This window comes from Moschus berezovskii, chromosome 15, assembly GCF_049115385.1.
Source record: "Moschus berezovskii isolate FMDL1 chromosome 15, NW_MosBer_1.0, whole genome shotgun sequence".
Taxonomy (NCBI): domain Eukaryota; kingdom Metazoa; phylum Chordata; class Mammalia; order Artiodactyla; family Moschidae; genus Moschus; species Moschus berezovskii.
The window spans coordinates 20,849,752-20,869,469 of record NC_142474.1 but is presented as its reverse complement, the minus strand read 5'-3'; the positions used below and the strand labels follow the sequence as shown (position 1 = coordinate 20,869,469).

Genomic DNA, 19,718 nt, shown 5'->3' with positions numbered 1-19,718 from the left:
TTCGAGGCAATGCCAGGATGCTCTCTGGCACTCCAGAGGAGGCTCAACCACTTTGGGGGCATCCTGTCCTTGCTCAGGGCCAGCATCTACCCTCTGGGTGGCTTCTTCTTGGGCACTAGGGTGGAGGTGTGATGGTTCTTTAATGGGTCCTGATTACCTTGGCATGTGCCCTGGAGGGGTCTTCACCCGGCTGGTCTCTGCCTTGCAGATCCAAAGGCTGAATCTCCTGGCAGCACAGCCTTGTCCACCTGGAGAGCCCCTTGCCACAGGCTCTGGGGTCCCAACTATACCTCCTTGGCTGCCTGAGCAGGGCTGAGGTTCAGCAGGCAGGAACCAGTAACCAGTACGAACCTACTGTTTGAAATATTGACGTTTTCTTCCTACTAGTTGGTAAAAAGCCCTAACTTCAAGCCCGCCAAGTGCCTACCCTGGCCACAGCGGTGCTTCTTCCAGGACCCCTACCCCGTGTCCTCTCCTCAAGATTCAGAAACCTCCATGGTTAAACGGGAGGACTACTTCTTTTAATGTCTCACAATATCACATAGCTGCATTAACAGCTGTTGGGCACACTACTTGCTAAGTGCTTCCCACATATTACTGAGTGCATTCCCCACAACAATCTATGATTGTCTCCCATTTTATAGATGAGAAAACTGAGGCACAGAGAGGCCAAATAATCTGCTCAGGGTCACACAGTCAGGAAGTGGCAAAGTCCAGATTGGAAGCCAGCCCACTTAAGGGGAAAGGACATTTCAGGCAGAAGGAATGGAAAGCACTGGTGTGAGAAGGTGGGAGGTACAGGTTGTGTTCAAGGACTGGTAGCTCTAGAGCAAGGGGGAGAAGTGAGGGAAGGAAAGCTGGAGAGATGGCTCTAGAAGAGGCAGAGCTGGGAGAAGCTGGGCAGTGGGTCCCCGCTGAGGACATGGAGGTGGCCAGTGGGGTTCCCAGCCCTGTGTCCCCAGATCCTGGACAGGAGGATGCTGCTGTTCTGGGGGTCAGTGCTCTGCTGGGGGCTGCTGCCCGAGGTCCAAGGCGAAGCCCAGCACTTCATCTTCATGCGCATCAGCAAGGATCAGCTGGAGACAGGTAAATTTTAAGGGGTGGGTGGTGGGAGGCACGAATTTCAGGAAGAGCAGGGAGGGAAAGTGGCACCACCTCCCTGCTCAGGGCTTTTCCTCTTCTGGCCTCCCCACCAACCAGCAGCAGAATTTGCCTTCCTTCACCCAGAGCTGACCCCCGCATCCCCTGCTCTAACACTTGCTGTGACTCCCTAGCGCCTTCAGGAGATCCTCCACGCTGCTCTTCCTGGTTTCCAAGGCCCTGCTTCTCCAGCCTCTTTCACCACTTGCCCTGACCAGCCCTAGAGGCTTCCCAGGCTCCTTCCTTGCTTGTGCTGTTCTTCACCCTGTTCTCAATACCCCAGCACAACGGATTCTGATACACACCTCAAGGCCAAGGTCTAAGAGTCCCAATTCCCCAGCAGAAGCAGGTTTCTTCCACTGGGTTCCCACAGCCCTTTGATGAAGCCTCGTCTATGGCCTTATCCAAGCGTATTATACTTGTGATCCTGTCTGTCTGTCTGTCTCTCTCCCTAACTCTGCTGTGAGGTCCTTCTTACCCATTCACCTCCTACCCCATTCAGCATGATCCAACCTCACTGGCCTTTCTGCTTCATACACCCACCAGGCTCACCACCACCTCAGGGCCTTTGCATGTCCTGTTGCCTCTGTCTACATTGCTCTCTCCCAATGTCTTGCAATAGTGGGTTTCTCCACTTCATTCAGGTCTCAGCTCAAATGCCTCCTGCATCAAACAGGCTCTCCCCGACCATCATATCTAAAAAAAACTTCCCCCCATCATGCCCCAACTCAACTCCATTTTCAAAAATTGCTTTGCGTGCTTATGTAAGGGCTCAGTCGTTGTTGTAACCACCATGGGGGCACAAGCCACAGGGCTCCTGGTCCCTGAGCCCAGAAGAGAGTAAGCGCTTCCTAAGTACTTGTTGCTAAATGACTAAATCGCTGGCCGGGGGCAGGTGCTGGTGGGCATCTGTTGAATGACTGAATGAAGGGTGCGCCCCGCCCTGAGGAGGGCCTTGTCCTCAGACATTTCAGACCTGTTCTTTAAACACCGTGTCCTGGACCGTGTGACCAGGATCCCTGTGAGGGGGGCCGCAGGTGAAGGCATTGCCATCTTGGACCACATGCCCTTCATAAGAAAAGGCCTCTCCAAGAAGAGCAGTGGGCTTGACCTGCCGCTGGTCAGGGGTCTGCTCTCGGGACAGAGCCTTTCGCCGCTGGAGGAGCTGCTCCAGCTGGGGGGGTGAGTTCTTCTGGCTTTTCTCCCTGCTCAGACTCAGTTCTCCTCTGTCAAGCAGAACACTGGGTGGGTGGTGGGAGCCCCAGTGTCTTTGGAGCTTTTCTCCATCTGGAACGCCCTCAGCAAATGCATTTTTGTTGTCCCTCAACCTCTCAAAAGGAAGCTTCCCTGGAGGCTCAGATGGTAAAGAATCCACCTGTAATGCAGGAAACCTGGGTTCAATCGCTGGGTTGGGAAGATTCCCTGGAGAAAGTCTTGGCAACCCACTCTCATATTCTTGCCTGGAGAACCCCCCTGGACAGAGGAGTCTAGTGGGCTACAGTCTATGGGGTCACAAAGAGTCAGACACGACCAAGCAACTATGCACACAAAACTCTCAAAGCCACTTGAAATCCTCCAGGGAACAAGGCAGAATCCCAACCAGGGATCTTGGCCTGGCAGCCCTCCAACCCTCCACATTCAGCCTACACCTGGGTATTGCAAACTTGCATAGTGTTGTTGTTGTTTTTAATAAATCTGGAGGGTTTTAATAAAAGTCCAGGTTTTCTGATTGTATTAGTTTGCCAGGACTTCTGTGACAAAGTCCAACAAACTGAGTCACTTAAACAAGGAGACTGAAAGTCTGAAATCAGGCATTTTCCATATCTCTCCCCTAGCTTCTGGAGACTTGCTGGCAATCTTTTGTTTCCCTTGGCTTGTAGAATCATCACCTGATCTCTGCCTTCATCTTCACTTGGCAATCTCCCCGGGTGTGTGTCTATGTCTGTGTCCAAATTCCCCCTTTTGACAAGAACCCCAGTCACATTAGACAAGAGCCCCACCCTACTCCAGTATGACCTCATCTTAACTCTATCTGCAACAACCCTATTTCTAAATCAGTTCACATTATAAGGTATTGGGGGTTAGGAACTCAATAATATATGAACTGGGGGGGGGGGGGGGGGTTGGGAAACAGACACAGATCAATCCATAATAGCAATTTTCTCTATAACCAAGATCTGGCCCACCTGGCCTGATCTTCCCCCATGACAGTCATGAATGTGGGGTCCTTAGTCACAACTTCACAACCAGCATAAATGAATGCTGCTTATGTAGGTTGGCGCATGGGTTCCTCCAAGGTCAACCTCAGTAGTCACAGGTATGCCTCCAAATCCATCTCTCAGTGTGAGCAGGGAGAGCCAGAGAGGCCCTACAATGAGAGTCCAGAAGTTTTCTGATGGGGGTGAAATGGAATGAAAAATCAGAAAGGCCTGGAGGGGGTTCTGGGCCCATACCTGCCCCAGTGAGTGGTAGGACTGGCCACCATTCACCCCTGCCCATGCATTGGCACCATCTCTGTCCACCCAGCCTGGCACAGGCTTGGAAAGGCCATAGGAAAAAACACACAAGGTCCAAGTCATACTTCAAAGCTTTTTGGAAGTTTCCACGCTAGAGGCAGGCATACAGCCCTTGGGGAGTCTGACCCACCCAGGTCTTCCTCCAGCACTGGAACTTGTTGCTGCCCACCTCCAGTAGGCATCAGATGAGTCACCAGCTTGTATCTAATATTTAAAAAGAATTCTGAGTTCCCCTTAGCTCCTAGAGATGCAGGGACCTGAGATCATCGCGGGGAGCAGAAGGCTCATGTCCTCCCTCCTGGATGCTCAGCTGGGCAGGCGGTCCCTGGGCAGAAGGCAGTGGGATCACCAGCCATCTTGCTTTCTCTGACTCCTGCTTGCTCTCGTCTTTTTTTGCAGAATGCTTTTATCTGAATTCAGACCTGTTAGATGGGCACAGATAACCCCTCTACTGTATTCTCATTTTGTGCAGGGAGACACAGCCAGAGACAGGAAGGGACTTGCCCAAGTCTTCAGGGCCTAGAGACTGCAGCGAGAGCCCACTGTTCTGTAGCTGGGCTGGAGGTCATGGGAGTGAAAAGTGAAAGTATTAGTTGCTCAGTCATGTCCGACTCCTTGCAACCCCATAGACTCTAGTCCACCAGGCTCCTCTGGCCATGGGATTCTCCAGACAAGAATACTGGGGTGGGTTGCCATTCCCTTCTCCAGGGGATCTTCCCGACCCAGGGATGGAACCTGGGTCTCCTGCATTTCAGGCGATTCTTTACCGTCTGAGCCACCAAGGAAGCCCTGAGGGTCATGGTAGGGGTTGTCCCAAAGCTGCCCCTGCCTTTCCTGGTGTCTGCCCCTATTCTAGCCAATACAGAAACACACACTACACAGAGTCACAGGGGGCTTACCGGGCAACACAAAAACATCCCCACGCACACTGCTCACAGGTTGGTCATAGAAGATTCCGAAGGACCCGAGGTCACCTTGCAAGTCCTGAGTGACAGCCTGCTGCAGGTCACGTTGCGAAGCAAACTGTACCTCTCACTCCAGAGGTGGGTGTGTGCTTTCTCCCCACCTCTCTCGGTTCCAGGCAGCCGGGCAAGGCTAGCAAAAGCCTGCTGCCTGTGTCCCCGTAAGGGTCACAGTAATCCTTGAAACTTGGGCATGTTTCAAAGTCCATTTTTTCTTTTTTCTAAATATTTATTTATTTGGCTGCATCAGGCCTTAGTCCCTGCACGTGGGATCTTCATTGTGGTGCCCAGGCTTCTTTAGTTGTGGCACAAGGGCTCAGAAGTTGCAGCGTGTAGTCTTAGTTGCCCCGGGGCATGTGGGATCTTAGTTCGCTCACCAGGGATTGAACCCACGTCCCCTGCATTGGAAGGCAGATTCTTAACCACTGGACCACCAGGGAAGTCCCCAGTTTTTCTGATGGAAAAACTGTAGGAGAGGGACCCGGCTACACAGCGACTCACTCAGTGAATCTGAAGCAGAGGCTGAGATAAACCCTCTGACTTCCATGTCAAGGGACATGTGTCATCTGGAGTAAAAGGTGGATGCTTTCACAGGATGATCCAAGGAGGGTCTGGTTCAAGTTCTCCCTGAGGCCCAGCACACTGGAACTCGGCTTGAGCAAGGCCATCCGTCGTCCTCTTGGCTCATCCACAAGTCCTCTGCTGCCCTTGCCCATTGTGAGAGTTGATTGCCAGTCTGAGAGCTCAGACTACTCACTAAGCGGTGGATGATATGCCATCCTGGGGTTGTAAACACAGCAGACAACAGAGGAAGTGATATGGGCAACCTTGGCACATGAAACAGGAAATCTCCTTGCATGGCCCTTGCTGCTGCTGCTGCTGCTGCTAAGTCACTTCAGTCATGTCCGACTCTGTGTGACCCCATAGACAGAAGCCCACCAGGCTCCCCCATCCCTGGGATTCTCCAGGCAAGAACACTGGAGTGGGTTGCCATTTCCTTCTCCAGTGTATGGCCCTTAGGAACATCCAATCTCACCAATAAACAAAATTTTTTTTGTAAAATATGGCATTTTTTTGTTTAGATTCCCTTTCTAATTGAAAAGTGAGTAACAAGAAATATTTCTTTGATAGGGATGTGGACACAGAGAAATATATCTCTGTTATATGAGAAAAATATCATCACCCTTATAATGAAGCACAGTAAAAATGCACTTGACCCTCAGCCTGGTGGGGACTGTAGTAAACCGAAGCACACATGGCCCATTTCCAGCTCACATCAGCCACCCTGTGAGGATGCAGGCCCAGAGCTGCCAGATCTTTTAGGTTTTTCTAGAGTTGGAATTCCATGTTTTTAATGACATCTCCTAGTTTTTCCCTTGAGCCCTCCAGACAACAGCAGGGCCTCACCTGCCGCTGAGTTCTGGACTCTGTCTTGGGCTGTGACTTGGAGCCTGCCCAGACACGCTGTGCCTATAGGATCCTGCGGCTCAGAGTCATCAAGAACATCCGCATCGGGGCTCGGCTGGAGCAGACGGGGAATAAGACCCACGTGGCCTTTGAGGAGTGCCACACCCCACCAGGGTACCTGAGCATCGAGGTTCTGGAGCAGTGAGTACCTACCCCCTTCCTGTGCTCAGCCCTTCACCAAGACTCCAGGATGGGGCTGCCTCTCCCCAGCCCAGGTTGTCAGGGATAGGGTCATCTCCAAGGCCACCAGCTGTACACACCGCCTATCAGCATCTCCTGCCCCTGTGTTGAGTGTTATGGTCAAAGTGTGCATCCATGCAGGTCAAATCTTGGCTCAGCTGCTTCCTAACACTGGAAGCCCTGGCCAAGCTATTTGACTTCCAGAAGCCTCAGTTTTCTCACCAATAAACAGTATCACTCAGAGAACCCTGGCCACCCAGGGTGGTTGTCAGGGAGAGATGAGCTAACCTATGTGAGCTGCTGAGCATAGAACATGCGACATAAAGTGGCCACTGCCTGTGACTCTTTTTTAAAAACTATGTATGTGTGTATGTATGTCTTTTTGGCTGTGTTGAGTCTTAGTTGCAGTACACAGGCTCTAGAGAGCATGGGCTTAGTTGCCCAATGGAATGTGGAATCCTAGTTTCCTAATCAGGGATCAAACTCAGGTCCCCTGCCTTGGAAAGTGGGTTCTCAACCACTGGGCCACCAAGGAAGTCCCCTACCTATGATTCTGAGTATACCTAACACAAAAGCCACCTCCTCCAGGAAGCCTTCCATTGACCTCCACTGCCAGCTGTGATCTCTCCCTCTTTGAAAATCCCAGAGAACTTTATCAGAGAGAGAAATAGTGACAGAGGCAGAGAGGGAGTCTCATGAAGAAATAAAGTTGAGGAGGGCAAAGTCTGGGAGAGAGAAAGCAAGAAGGGGAGAAAACAGAAAAGGAAAGTGGGGAAAGAGGGGAGAGGTGAGGAGAGGGACACCAAGCTGGGAAGGAAGCAGCCATCCTGAGCCTCCTCGTTACACAGATCCACTGGGGTTTCCTCTGCCCTGTTTGGACTACCCCCTCTGGCCTCAGTCTCCCCTTCCATGGTGTCTGAGGGCCCATCTGCTCTCCACGCCCCTAGGATGAACCCCCTCCTGGTGAACAAAGCTCTGCAGTTGGTGACAGATGTCCTGGATGAGTCATTGCCTTTTCTTCTGCAGAAGATAGTAAGTTGCTCATTGTTCCTGCCCCCTGAAAGAGGGGTATGACTCCTAGGTCAGCCCCTTGACCTCACCCCAACCTCAATGATGACCCACTCATGCCTTTGCTCCAGGTGTGCCCCACTGCCACAACCCTGCTCAACTTGCTGATGGAAGACCTGTTACACATCACTCTGCGTTCGTAGCTCCTTGTCAAGGGGAAGTGGGACTTATCTGCTGTCCCTCAACTGCATGCCAGGAACGCATCTAGGCTCTGGGAATATGGTGGGAAATAAAACAGACAAAGCTTTCACATGGGGAGCCTACTTCCTGTGGATAGAGGGAAGGGGCATTATGTCTTATCACCTTGGTAACTCATTTCCCACTCTGAGCCTCAGTTTCCCAATCTGTAAAATGGGATTAACCACAACCTCACAGAATGGACCATTGTGATAACACATATAACCTGGCTCAGAGTTATGGTTCATTAAATGTTCATTGTTATAAGATGCTCAGGCCATCCCACAATGAACATAAAGCTAAGCAGAGAAGGAAAAGGAATGTTTACTGCTTTGCAGCCTCCCCACACCCTTCCATCCATCCCCCCGGGAAGCTGGGGCCCAGCCTCCATTTCCTCATTGCAGCTGCAGCCAGCTCGGGCCCAGAAGACTTCCAGTACTATGTCACGACCACAGAATTCACGGAAGAGGCCATCCTGATGAAAGTCCAGGTGAGCCAGCCCCTGGCCAGGGCAGACCCTCTGGGGACATCCACAGGTCTGGGGGAGGATGGGCACAGAGGAGAATGAGGAGCAGGTGGGTCAGGAGAATTTGAGTGAATAGAAAGGAGGCGCTGTTAACAGTCGCAGAGAAAGGACTGGAGTTAACATGAGCGATAAGCAAGGAAGCAAAGCTCATAGGTTCAAAACCCAGCTCCACCTCTTACCACATGTAGGATGTTAAGAAAGTCACTTCAGCCCTCTGGGCCTCATTTTCTTACCTATCAAATGGTTTCCACCTCCCGGTGCTATTGTGAGCTTGAAATGTACCTGTAAGTGTTCAGCACTGTGTCTGGGACATAGTGAATCCTCTACATATTACCTGTAACCAGTTTTTGGCCGGGGAAGTCATACTCACTGAATTTCTCCTTCCTTCTTAATTTTTCTGAAGCTTGTGACCCCCTGCAGTCCAGGCCAGAGAGTCCCAAGGCCTGACCACCTGGCCCCCAAGCCCCTCCCAAAATTAGCCCAGGGCAGCCTGGCAGACCTGGTCTTTTCACTGGAAACCTACAATGACATCCTGTCCTGCCTGTACACCAGCAAGGAGATCCATGTGAACCCCCAGGACCCCATGGTGAGTGCTTGAAGAAGAAGAGTACATTACTTTATTGCGCTATTTTTCACATGAAGAAACTGAAGCCCAGCTGGCAGAAGTACCTTTCTGGTGGATCCAGATGAGTCACTTCCTCTCTCTGGACCTCACCTGGAGAACTCCTATTCATCCTTCAAAACATAGTATAGAAGTTCCCTCCTCTAGAAAGACTTCCTTGAACACCCAGGCCCCTTTGTTTTTCCTCTCTTCATAACATTTATTCTGCAAATATGTATTGTAGGCCTACTTTGTACCATGCCCTGTACACACGGGGTCTCTGCCCTTGAAGAGGTCAAAGTCTATTGGGGGAATAGAAACTAAACAAGGAAACAGTCAGATAAATAAAATAACGTATCTATTTATAATGAGCAGAGCAGTGGATAAGCAAGTGACTGGTGGAGGTGAGAGGGCTGCCCTGGACACTGAGGTCAGTAAAGACATCTCTGAGGAAGTGGCCTGAATGGTAGGAAAGAGGCACACACACACACACAAGTCCACAGGAAGAGCAAGTTCCCAGGGTCAACAAGGGGGTCAAATGAGGGAGAAACCCAGATCGATTACTGCTCAACAGCCCCCAGCGTCTCCCCATCACACCTGAATGAAATCCAGTCTCCTCTCCGCAGCCCTGGAGCCTTGTGTGGTCTAGCCCCGCCCACCTCTCTAGCTCTGCCTCCTCACCCACTAGACTCCAGCCACACAGGCTGGACTGGTGCTCACCTCAGGGCCTTTGCACACACTCTCTCCCTTCCTGGAACAATCTTCCCTCCACTGGTGTTCTCAGTGCAAATGTCATCACCTCAGAGAGCCATTCCCTGGCCACCACATCTAAATATCTAAAGAAAGATTTTCTCTCTCCACCCTGTCTCTATTTTTTTCTCTTCAAAATATAGATCAAACTGTGTATATGTGTATGAGTAAAGTTATATGTGCAAAGTCATATATATATATACATATGTAATATAGACACATAAACACACATATGGATATTTGTGTGTTAATTTCCTTAGCTTTGCATGTCCACTGTCTCCCTCATTTTGAGGTTGGAGACTGTGAACAGTATGCTCTGTGAATACTCTGTATACTCTGTACACAGTGAGTGCTCAGTAAATATTGAAATACGGAATCCCAAGATCCATATCTGGAAGAAATCTAGTGTTATTGCTCCATTTTTAACATGAAGAAACCAAGGACCAGACAGGGAAAATGACCGCCCCAAGTCACCCAGCAGGTAGGATCAGGGCTAGAGTTAAGACCCCTGCTTCCCCGCACTGTTCCCTCCTTTCCACACAAGTGACAGCTCTAAGTCTAGATATGAACCCTGTGATTCCATGTCCACAGAAATTCTTACACCCGTGGGTGAGGGTACATATGCAAGGGTGATCTCTGCAGCTTCACTTGTTGCAGGGTGAAAAATAAACTAGGAGTCCATCACGGAGAAGGCAATGTCAAGCCACTCCAGTACTATTGCCTAGAAAATCCCATGGATGGTGGAGCCTGGTAGGCTGCAGTCCATGGGGTCGCTAAGGGTCGGACACGACTGAGCGACTTCACTTTCACTTTTCACTTTCACACATTGGAGAAGGAAATGGCAACCCACTCCAGTGTTCTTGCCTGGAGAATCCCAGGGACGGGGGAGCCTGGTGGGCTTCCATCTATGGGGTCACACAGCGTCAGACACGACTGAAGTGACTTAGCAGCAGCAGGAGTCTATCAATAGGAACTGGTAAAAAAATAAGTCACGTTATGGTCGTATACGGTGGAATACTAGGCAGCTGTTTGAAAGAATGGGGTTGTTCTATAGGTACTGATGTTGAGAGGAATAAACAACGTGCAGGACCATGTGGTTAGAATGTTCCCATCTATTCATTCTTCTGTGTGTGTAGAAAACTGTCTGTCAGGATACACGCCAAAATATCAATAGTGGCTACCCTTGAGAATGGGATTTAGGGGAAAAGGGGAAAAAGTGTTCGGATGGACTTTTAATTTTTACTGTATACATTTTATAGTGTTTGCTCTGGTGACTTATGATTTTCAAAAATCAACAGAGTACAGATAGTTAAATACAATCATGATAAAGCAAGTGCAGGAAAATGTTAATAGAAGAATCTAGGTAATAAGTATACAAATATTCTCTATAAAATTCTTTCAACTTTGCGGCATGTGTGAAAACTTTCATATGGTACTTGCCTGGTGGTCCAGTGGCTGGGAGTCCAAGCTCCCAAAGCAAGGGGCCCAGGTTTGATACCTGGTCAGGGAACTAGATCCTTTATGCTGCAACTAAGAGTTTGCATACTGTAACTAAAGATCCTGTGTGCCACAACTAAAACCTGGTATAGCCAAATAAATAGTAATGATTATTTTTTAAAGGAAAGAAAATTTTCACAATAAAATGTTGGCCAGGGGTGGGGTGGGGAAATCATTGGTACAATAATGTTAACCTTTCCAGGTAAATCATGGTGCGAAGCCAAATGAATGGCTCCTCCTATGCTGAGACTGAGTGGTGTGTCAGTGGTACTTTCAGTTGGGGACAATTACATCTCACTGAACCCCACTGACACCCCTCCCAACCCATGAACCTGCTCAGAAAGGATCTGCAGGATTCTAAAGGCCAACGCATATCTTGCCCGTTTTCCAGGCTGCCAACCTCATCCAGCTATTGTCACTGAGCACACTGGAGCCTGAGCCCAAGGTGGGTGTGTTGCCTGCTTCTCCCCCAGCACCTCGGCCAGGATCTCAGGAAAGATTCTGGAACAGAGGACAGGATTGGGCCACCCAGGCATGCTGCATTTGGCCAGACTTTCTTACTGTGGACTCTGGAAATCACTGTACCTTCTTCACAAGTGATTAAAAGGAACGGTTCACTTAGCTCGTTGTCCCACCCAGGTGACATGGCCATGTGGCTGTCATTATTCACTACTGAACAAAACCCCAACCCTGCTAAGGCATACCCAAGCACACGGCAGATAGCAGTGAGCAGAGACTGTGGCCAGACCGCTCCACCTACATCAACATAATCCTTGAAAAGCCTGCCCCCTCACCCCCTTTTGACACTTGTGCAAACTGAGGCTGAGCAGAGTGACTTCACTTGCCCACGCTCACACTGCTCTGTAAGAGGCAAAACCAGGATTTGTTCTGGCCCCAGGCTCCAAGATCCATGCTCAGCATCCTCTCTCCAAGGCTCTGAGAACAGGGAACCTGATGGACACAGAATAATGACAATAACCACAGGAGACAGGGCTTCCTTGGTGACTCAGACGGTCAAGCATCTTCCTGCCATGCAGGAGACCTGGGTTCGATCCCTGGGTCAGGAAGATATCCTGGAGAAGGGAATGGCAACCCACTCCAGTTTTCTTGCCTGGAGAATCCCATGGACAGAGGAGTTCATGGGATCACAAACAGTCGGACACAACTGAGCGACTAACACACACACACACACAATGGATAACAATAGTGCTGCTAGGTGCAAAGTTCCTTTCTAAGCACTTTACATTAATTTATTCATTTAATCACCACAACAACCTGATGAGGTAGGTATGATTATTATCCCCATTTTATTGGGTTGGCCAAAAAGTTCATTCATTCCAAAAGCCATTATGGAAAAATCCCAAATGAACTTTTTGGCCAACCCAATGCAAGCATGAAAGTTGAGGCACAGAGAAATTAAGAGAGTTGTCTCAGGCCACACAGTTTAGAAGCAGCAGGACTAGACTCTGGCTCCAAAATCTATATTCTTATCTGCTTTGCACGCCCAGAAAAAGGGGGATATCATTTCACATCAGAGGAGCTCAGGGAGGGTAAGTGACCTTCCCAAGGTCATACAGCAAGTTGCTACCGAACTAGAGTAAAAACTCAGACACCCTGACTCCTAAGATGGCCTTGTTCCCGTCCTTCCCAGCTGGGGGCTAAGGAACACCGTCTTCTGTCCCAGCCGGCACCTTCTCTGCTTTCACCTTATTTAGACTTCTGATTAGTCCAGAGGGAACGTGGGACTGACCATCAGCATCCCTGATCCTCCCATCGTCCACCTTGACGGCCACACAGCCTCCGTCATCCAGCCGGGCTCCCTGGTGCTGCTGGGGTCCAGCAACACCTCCCCCGTCTCAGTTTCTTGGGTGAGTAAGCCTCAAAGTTCTTTGTTCCTCAAGGAGCTTGGAGCCACTTGCGGGCCCCTCCAGGGCCAGCTGACTGAGACAGTGTGACAGAGGGCAGTGGCAAACCTCGCCGCCATGACAGCTGCTAACATTCCGTAGCCGTGCCTGTTGTGAGAAAATTAAAATACTTTCACACCTGTTCCCCTAAGTCCAACCCCCGTGCTCCCCAGAGGTCTCTTCAGCAACTAAAGAGTTTTGCCTCTGATACCCTCTTGACTCTCTCTTCTCGACAGGGCTGCACTGAAACCCTTGTCCACAAAACCAGGAGAAAACTCAGAAAAAGAGAATTCATGGAGGGCTAAATGTGATTGTATTCTCTGTTCCCCAAGAGAGAGGTGACCCAAGCTAGAGAGGGCTGGGCCCTGGGAGGAATTCTGGGGAAAGACAGCTCCATCGAAGTTTCAACCCCTCTATCCCGAGCCCCGCTGGGATTCCTACTTCCCACTCCACAGACCTCGAAATTGGGAAGGCACTGTGGGACACGACTTAGCAGCTAAACAACAACTGTGAGGCAGAAAGGTCGCCTCACTATAGGTGAGCTTAGGAGCATCTGGTGTGTGCAGCTGGATCCTGGGAACTTAGCTGGCATGATTCTCTGGACCAGACATCAGTCATCTCTAGCTGGCAGTGAAAATTCTGGTTTCCGGTTTAGGAGGTAACCGTGTGAATTATGGAGGCCCAGGGACAACCCCCTCAAAACCAAGGGGCCCTCTGGCTTCCAGCTGGTGATTCCACCACAAAATGACTCATTGCAAAAGACCTTCCCTCCATTGAGCTGAGCTTCCCCCTCCCCTCGTATCCAGCCGTGGCCTCCAGGAGCACCCAGCACCCCCACAGTGCTCTCTCCCATGGCAACACCCACACATTCGTGGTCTGAACTCACAGAAGCCAGCAGCTGGGGCTGGGGAAAGGATGGGGTGAGGGGGGCTGGCTCTGGACAATGTAGGGTGTTCAGTTCAGTTCAGTCGCTCAGTTGTGTCTGACTCTCTACGACCCCATGGACTGCAGCACGCCAGGCCTCCCTGTCCATCACCAACTCCCAGAGTTCACTCAAACTCATGTCCATTGAGTCAATGATGCCATCCAAACATCTCATCCTCTGTCGTCCCCTTCTCCTCCCGCCTTCAATCTTTCCCAGCATCAGGGTCTTTTCAAATGTAGGGTGGGGGTGCAGGAAATCCCTCCAGTCTGAAATATGAATTCCTCTCCTGTTCTGACCTAATAATCTCCACTCCCCATAGAAACTCCGTTCAAATGCTGTGTTTTCCTCGAAAAATCAGGAATTGAAACTCCAGTTCACTCCAAACAGGTAAACATTTTTGTTTGGGATGGTCAGGAAAAAATGAGGGGGTTGACAGGGAGTGTGGAAGGAGAGAGTGTGGTTTTGGGGTGCAAGTCTCTCAGCTCACTGTCCGCTGAATGGAGCCGTTGACAGGAGGTGTGAAGGAAAGGGACGGGGAGAGGTGTGTTGTGACTTGAAGTCACTGAACTTTGCACCCTACTTCCACCCCAAGAACTGCCATGACCTGAATGGTCCTCTCTTTTCTCTGGTAGCATTACAGTCATCCTTGGCCCTTACCCCGCAGGCCTTGAAATGCAGGTGAGTCTCTTTCCTTATCCTTAGCCTCTCATGGTTCTGAAGGACCCACCCGCAGGCCTGAAAGAAGGCCCTGAGGCAATGATGTGGGGGTGGGAAGCCTCACTCGCTTTCTGGGTGATTCATCCTGCCCACGGGGATGGGGAGAACTCTCAGAATGTCAACTTGTCCGTTTCATTCTTTCATCCACTTAACAAGTTGGTCCCCCTGAAGCTCTGGCCCTGGGGTTTTCTCTGGCCCAACCGGTTTCCTGGACTGCCCTACAGAGAAACAAAGAATCTTACTGTGACCTGGGGTGAGGCGACCCTTTTTCAGGGCCTCCAATGTTCCCCAGTCCCTTCATGAGTCCGGTCGTCTGGCTCCAATGCCCTTTAATAGTGAAGTTCCCAGGACTACTCCTGGTCTCCTGTGGGCACCTGGACACTGGAGTCCCCCCATTCCCATGGTCGGAATCCGCCAAGCCAGCGGAAGTGACTTTCCTGTTCCTCTTTCATTCCTTGTAGAAAGAACGTCTGGAGGCCTTTCTGTTCGATTTTCTCAACTGGAGGGTCCTGCCCCATCACAACAGTGAGCGCCACTGTGTTTCTGCTCAGGCCCACATACCACGCAGCTCGGAGCCACATCAGCCATGCCTGCAGCCCCGTGCAGACCGCTGGCTTCTGCCTTGTCCCTGGGGCTCGCTTGAGAATTGCAGAGACCCTGAAGTCTGGGGAGGGGGGGCGGGTGGCAGATGAGGGGTGGGAGAGGGGCCACCTGTGCCCTCCGTTCAGGCCGCTAGTGGTAACAAGAGCTCAGAGTGGGCGAGGAAGGGCTTCTTAGGGAGGCGGGGGTAACATGACGGAAAGGAAGAAAAGGAGAGGCCCTCAGAGGTGGTGGAGCCCACAGCTCAGCGTTCCTACACCTGCAGGGGCCACGTAGGTAACACACCCAAAGGAAGCAGCCCAGATCGGGCCTATGGAGAACACGTCCCACCTTTAGTGGGCAGCTGGCACTCGGCTGGGGCTTCCCAGGTGGCTCAGTGGTAAAAGAACCCACCTGCCGATGCAGGAGACAGAAGAGACTCAGGTTCAATCCCTGGGTCAGGAAGATCTTCTGGAGGAGGACCTGGCAACCCACTCCAATATTCTTGCCTGGAGAATTCCATGGACAGAGGAGCCTGGCGGGCTGCAGTCCAGGGGGTCCCAGAGTCAGATGTGACTGAGCATGCATCAGCACTCAGCTCAGATGAGAGCGGGGAAGATATTTTTTACCGTTGAGAGACGCCAGAAAGCTGAACTTTTTGAGACATCGCCTCCGTCTTAGATAACAGCAACAAAATCAAACTTTCCCAAAACACCCTTGTCTTAGTTTGGGTTTCCTGGGAAGCAGACCCTGAGGTAACAGAGTGCAGGCAGCAGGGAGTGGTCCCGGGAAGATGGAGGGGTGTGGGAAGTGAGTCTTCCAGAAATGCAGAGCGCAGTCAGGCTCTTCTGCCCCGTGGCACTCACGGCTTCCCTCTCCTTCCTCCTCCCCTCATGCGGTCTGTCTACCCACCACTGTCTGCCCAACACCTGCTGCCCATCACCTGTCTACCCACGTGATTATTTAGCCATTGCCTATGACCCAGCCAGAGGGTGAGCTGCCGGAGTGCAGGGACCCCTGGTCTTTGTTTTCTGTGTTCCTACACCTTGTCCAGTGCCTCCCACCCAGGAGACCCTCAGGAAGTATTAATACATGTAGGATAAAGAGTTCAGACCTCACTCACCTCTGAGGAATCACCAGGCTCAGCCTCCTCCTCTTTCAGAGAGACCCAGAGATGTCCCCCATGGAAGTACCCAAGGTCACTCTGCAAGTCTCTGGCAGATCTGAGCCCAGAACCCTGGCTCCTTGTTTCCCTGACATGAGCTTGCCTCTGTGCTCCAACTCCAGGACTTGAGTTCAGTTCAGTTCAGTTCAGTCGCTCAGTCGTGTCCGACTCTCCGCGACCCCATGAATCACAGCACGCCAGGCCTCCCTGTCCATCACCAAACCCGGAGTTCACTCAAACTCATGTCCACAGAGTCGGTGATGCCATCCAGCCATCTCATTCTCTCTCGTCCCCTTCTCCTCCCGCCCCCAACCTTTCCCAGCATCAGAGTCTTTTCCAGTGAGTCAACTCATCGCATGGAGGACTCGAGTTAGGACTGCAGAATAAAGCCAGAGAAGCAGAGAGGGGCTCAAATGCTGGGCAGGCTGAAGAGTTTACCATCTGTTCTGTGGCCCATGGTAGCCAGGGAAGGTTCTGGGCATGAAGTGAGTCAATTCTTTTTCAAGAAGGGGAACCAATTGGAGGTGAAGGATGGTAGTTACAGACAGTCCAACAAGGCAGCCAGAGTCCAGGTGGGTAAGTGTTAGTCGTGTTTGACTCTTTGCGACCCCATGGACTATAGCCTGTCAGACTCCTCTGTCCATGGAATTCTCCAGGCAAGAATACTGGAGTGGGGTGCCATGCCCTTCTCCAGGGGGTCTGCCTGACCCAGGGATGGAACCCAGGTCTCCCACATTGCAGGAAGTTTCTTTACCATCTGAGCCACCAGGGAAGCCCCCAGGTGGTCAAGGATGCAACTTTATTTGGGAGAGCAGAGAGGAGGACACACCCAGCCCCACAGACACCTGTCCACAGCACACTGAGCTCCCCCGCCCTCTCCTCTTCCAGACCTGCTCAGAGAACAAGGCCTGCTGCTGCCCAACATCAAGGGCATCTCCTTCGACCAGGCGCGAATGGAGCCCTCCAAGGTAAATGCTTGGAAAAGGAGCTTCCCGGGGCCCATGTAGAAGGTCAGAGCTACAGGAACCACAGGGTCCTTGTCCCCATCCTGCAGAGGGGGACGCTGAGGCTTGGGCAGAGGAGGCGCTCCCTTGACTTTCCTCTTCTCACTGCCTCCTCACAGCCATACTGGGTGGGCTGCCCCATTTACAGATGAGGAAGCTGAGGCTCTGGGAGCGGGGGGGGGGCGGGGGGGGCTCCATGAATCCCTCCAGGAGCCATACCCCTGGCTCTCGGAGAGCTTCTAAGCCTTACACAGGTGATCTTAACAATTAGCTCCATGAAGTTGACGCTATTACTTCTCCCATTTTACAAAAGAAAGGTAGAGAAACTTGCCCAAGGGCAGCAGAGCCAAGATTCCAACTGGGTTTCATCTGACTTCAAAGCCTGTACCCTTAGCCTGAACCACCCACCATGCTAGAATTGGGTATCCTGACCCCCCAAAACAGGGCTGCTGCCTCTTGCATCTGCTATCTGAGTGCCAGGAAGGGAAGATGCTGCCAGAGACCAGAGGGCAGGGAAAACCAGCAGAGGAAGCACGGAGGTGATTCCATTGGCATTTGCCAGCTCTGAATCTGCCCCCAGAGTCGCCTCTGCCCTTCCCTCTGTGGGTAAACCTGAGAAGAGGCTGATAGGAAGGACAGAGCTTAGAGATGCCCTTCATTTCTTTGTTCCTGCCTTAAGAAGACCCCCACTCTTAAACAGCAGCACAGGAAGGGATGTTTGGTGCAAGGCAGAGAGGGAATCCCAGAACCTCCCAGCTGCACAGCCTCAGGCAGCCATTAGTGGTCTCTCAGCCCGTTGTTTCTATTGCATGATGGAGAGAAAGAGAGTTCTCCCCTAGGCCAAAGTGAGGGCTCCCCTCACAAACAAGAGCAACCATTAAGGCCAACATTTGACAGAATGTGACCCACCACCCCGGGCATACAGTTCGAGCTTCAGGACCGCCAGTTATGCCCAGTCCTGGACCCAGCACTCCCCCAGTTCCCAATTCTGACATTCAGGAAACACTAGGAATCTGCTTTCAAGGACCAGAAGTTACTGAGCAGAAGGAGGCAGGAGGGGACAACAGCAGTTCCTATCACAAAACCCCAGCTCCTCGCCTGTGCTGCTCCCCACCCCCAACCTCAGACTCTGCCCGAGATTCAACCCAGGGTGGCCCTAGTTGGGAAGGGTCAGCTCCAGGTGACTCAAGCAGGTCAGGGCTGGAAGGGCTACTAGAAGTAACATAGGGGCCCGCCTGCTCAAAAATGATGTCACAAATCCTGGCTGTTGGGGCCAGTACCTGGAAGAATAATCAGGGCATAGCCCCTGCAGCTACTACATAACCAGACCTCTAGAGGCAGGCGGACTTCCTAGTGGCTTAGTGGTGAAGAATCTGCCTGCCAATGCAGGAGATGCGGGTTTTATCCTTGGGCAGGTAGATCCCTTGGAGAGGAAATAGCAGCCCATTCCAGTATTTTTGCCTGGAAAATCCCGTGGACAGAGGAGTTTGGCGGGGCTATATTCCACGGAGTTGCAAACAGTTGGACATGACTTATCAACTAAACAACCATAACAACACCCGAGAGGCAAGGGGAGAAAGTGAGGGTGGGCTCAGTGGCTCACTCATGAATTCACGTCTAGCCTGTCCCACGCTGTCAAGCTGATGACATACGGTGCAGCTCTAGAACACACCACCTATGCTGTAGGGTACATGCATGACACCACCAAGACTTGCACAGTACGCAACCTGCACATCCTTTCACAGCTGCCCTCGTCACTCACCCATCAATCAGTCAATAAATGTGACTGGCTGCTCTGTGCCTGGCCCTGTGCTGAGAGATGCTGAGACACAGATGAGTTAGACCCAGGGCCTAAACCTTCCAGGAGCTCCTATTCTTGTGGGGAAAAAGGGTGCAAGAATGGATGGATTCCAGCAACATGGTCAGGTCTGGCAGAGGTGTGAGCATTGTGGGTGGGAACAAGTGAAAGGCTCCAATCCACCTCAGGGTGACCCAAGCAAGACAAACCCCAGTGCTACAAAAATATGAGAGTCACCTTGATACACAGGCTTTCAGAACAAGCCCCAAAGACTGGTCTGCCCCTTCACTCACGACCCTCTGCCCCTTCCACTCTATCCCCCTGTCCAGTCGGTTCCTGACTCTGTCCTCTGGCGACCAGGGGAAGGCATGTCCTCAGGGCACACAGTCCCTCTCAAGCGTGGCAGGAGCAGCCTCGGGGAGAGCTGGCTTTGTGCGCTGTGTGGCCTGAGGGACGCATCTCCCTGCTTCTATCCACAGGACTACCTGCTGCTGACCGTTCGGAAGGAATAACCAGTTCTCTCTGACAGCCAGTCCCTCCCCTCAGCCACAAGTGCTCCAGGCCCTTGAGAGTCCAAGAACGGCTACAGTCACAGTGGAAAATCACAGTTGCAGTAAAGATGATTCTTGCTTGAGGAGTCTAGTTCTGAATTTGTTAAGGGGTTCTGGGAAGTGGCCAGGCTGTTCTGGAATGTTTCAATGAAGGGATGACAATCCCTGGCCATTCCTGTTTTCTGTTAGCC

The 19,718-nt window shown here is 51.5% G+C and overlaps 1 protein-coding gene across 1 annotated transcript; it reads left to right on the top strand.

Annotated features, from left to right (window-relative positions):
- The first annotated feature begins 977 nt into the window (after nt 1-977).
- On the top strand, nt 978-19,488 carry LOC129555751 (uncharacterized). Its single transcript, XM_088844367.1, is given in 15 exon segments — nt 978-1,086; nt 2,106-2,322; nt 4,595-4,699; nt 6,095-6,226; nt 7,213-7,297; nt 7,405-7,468; nt 7,915-8,000; nt 8,440-8,622; nt 11,276-11,329; nt 12,600-12,752; nt 14,033-14,100; nt 14,346-14,391; nt 14,892-14,955; nt 17,063-17,142; nt 19,456-19,488. Coding segments are annotated over 15 exon segments (1,479 nt in total).
- Nucleotides 19,489-19,718: the final 230 nt, after the last annotated feature.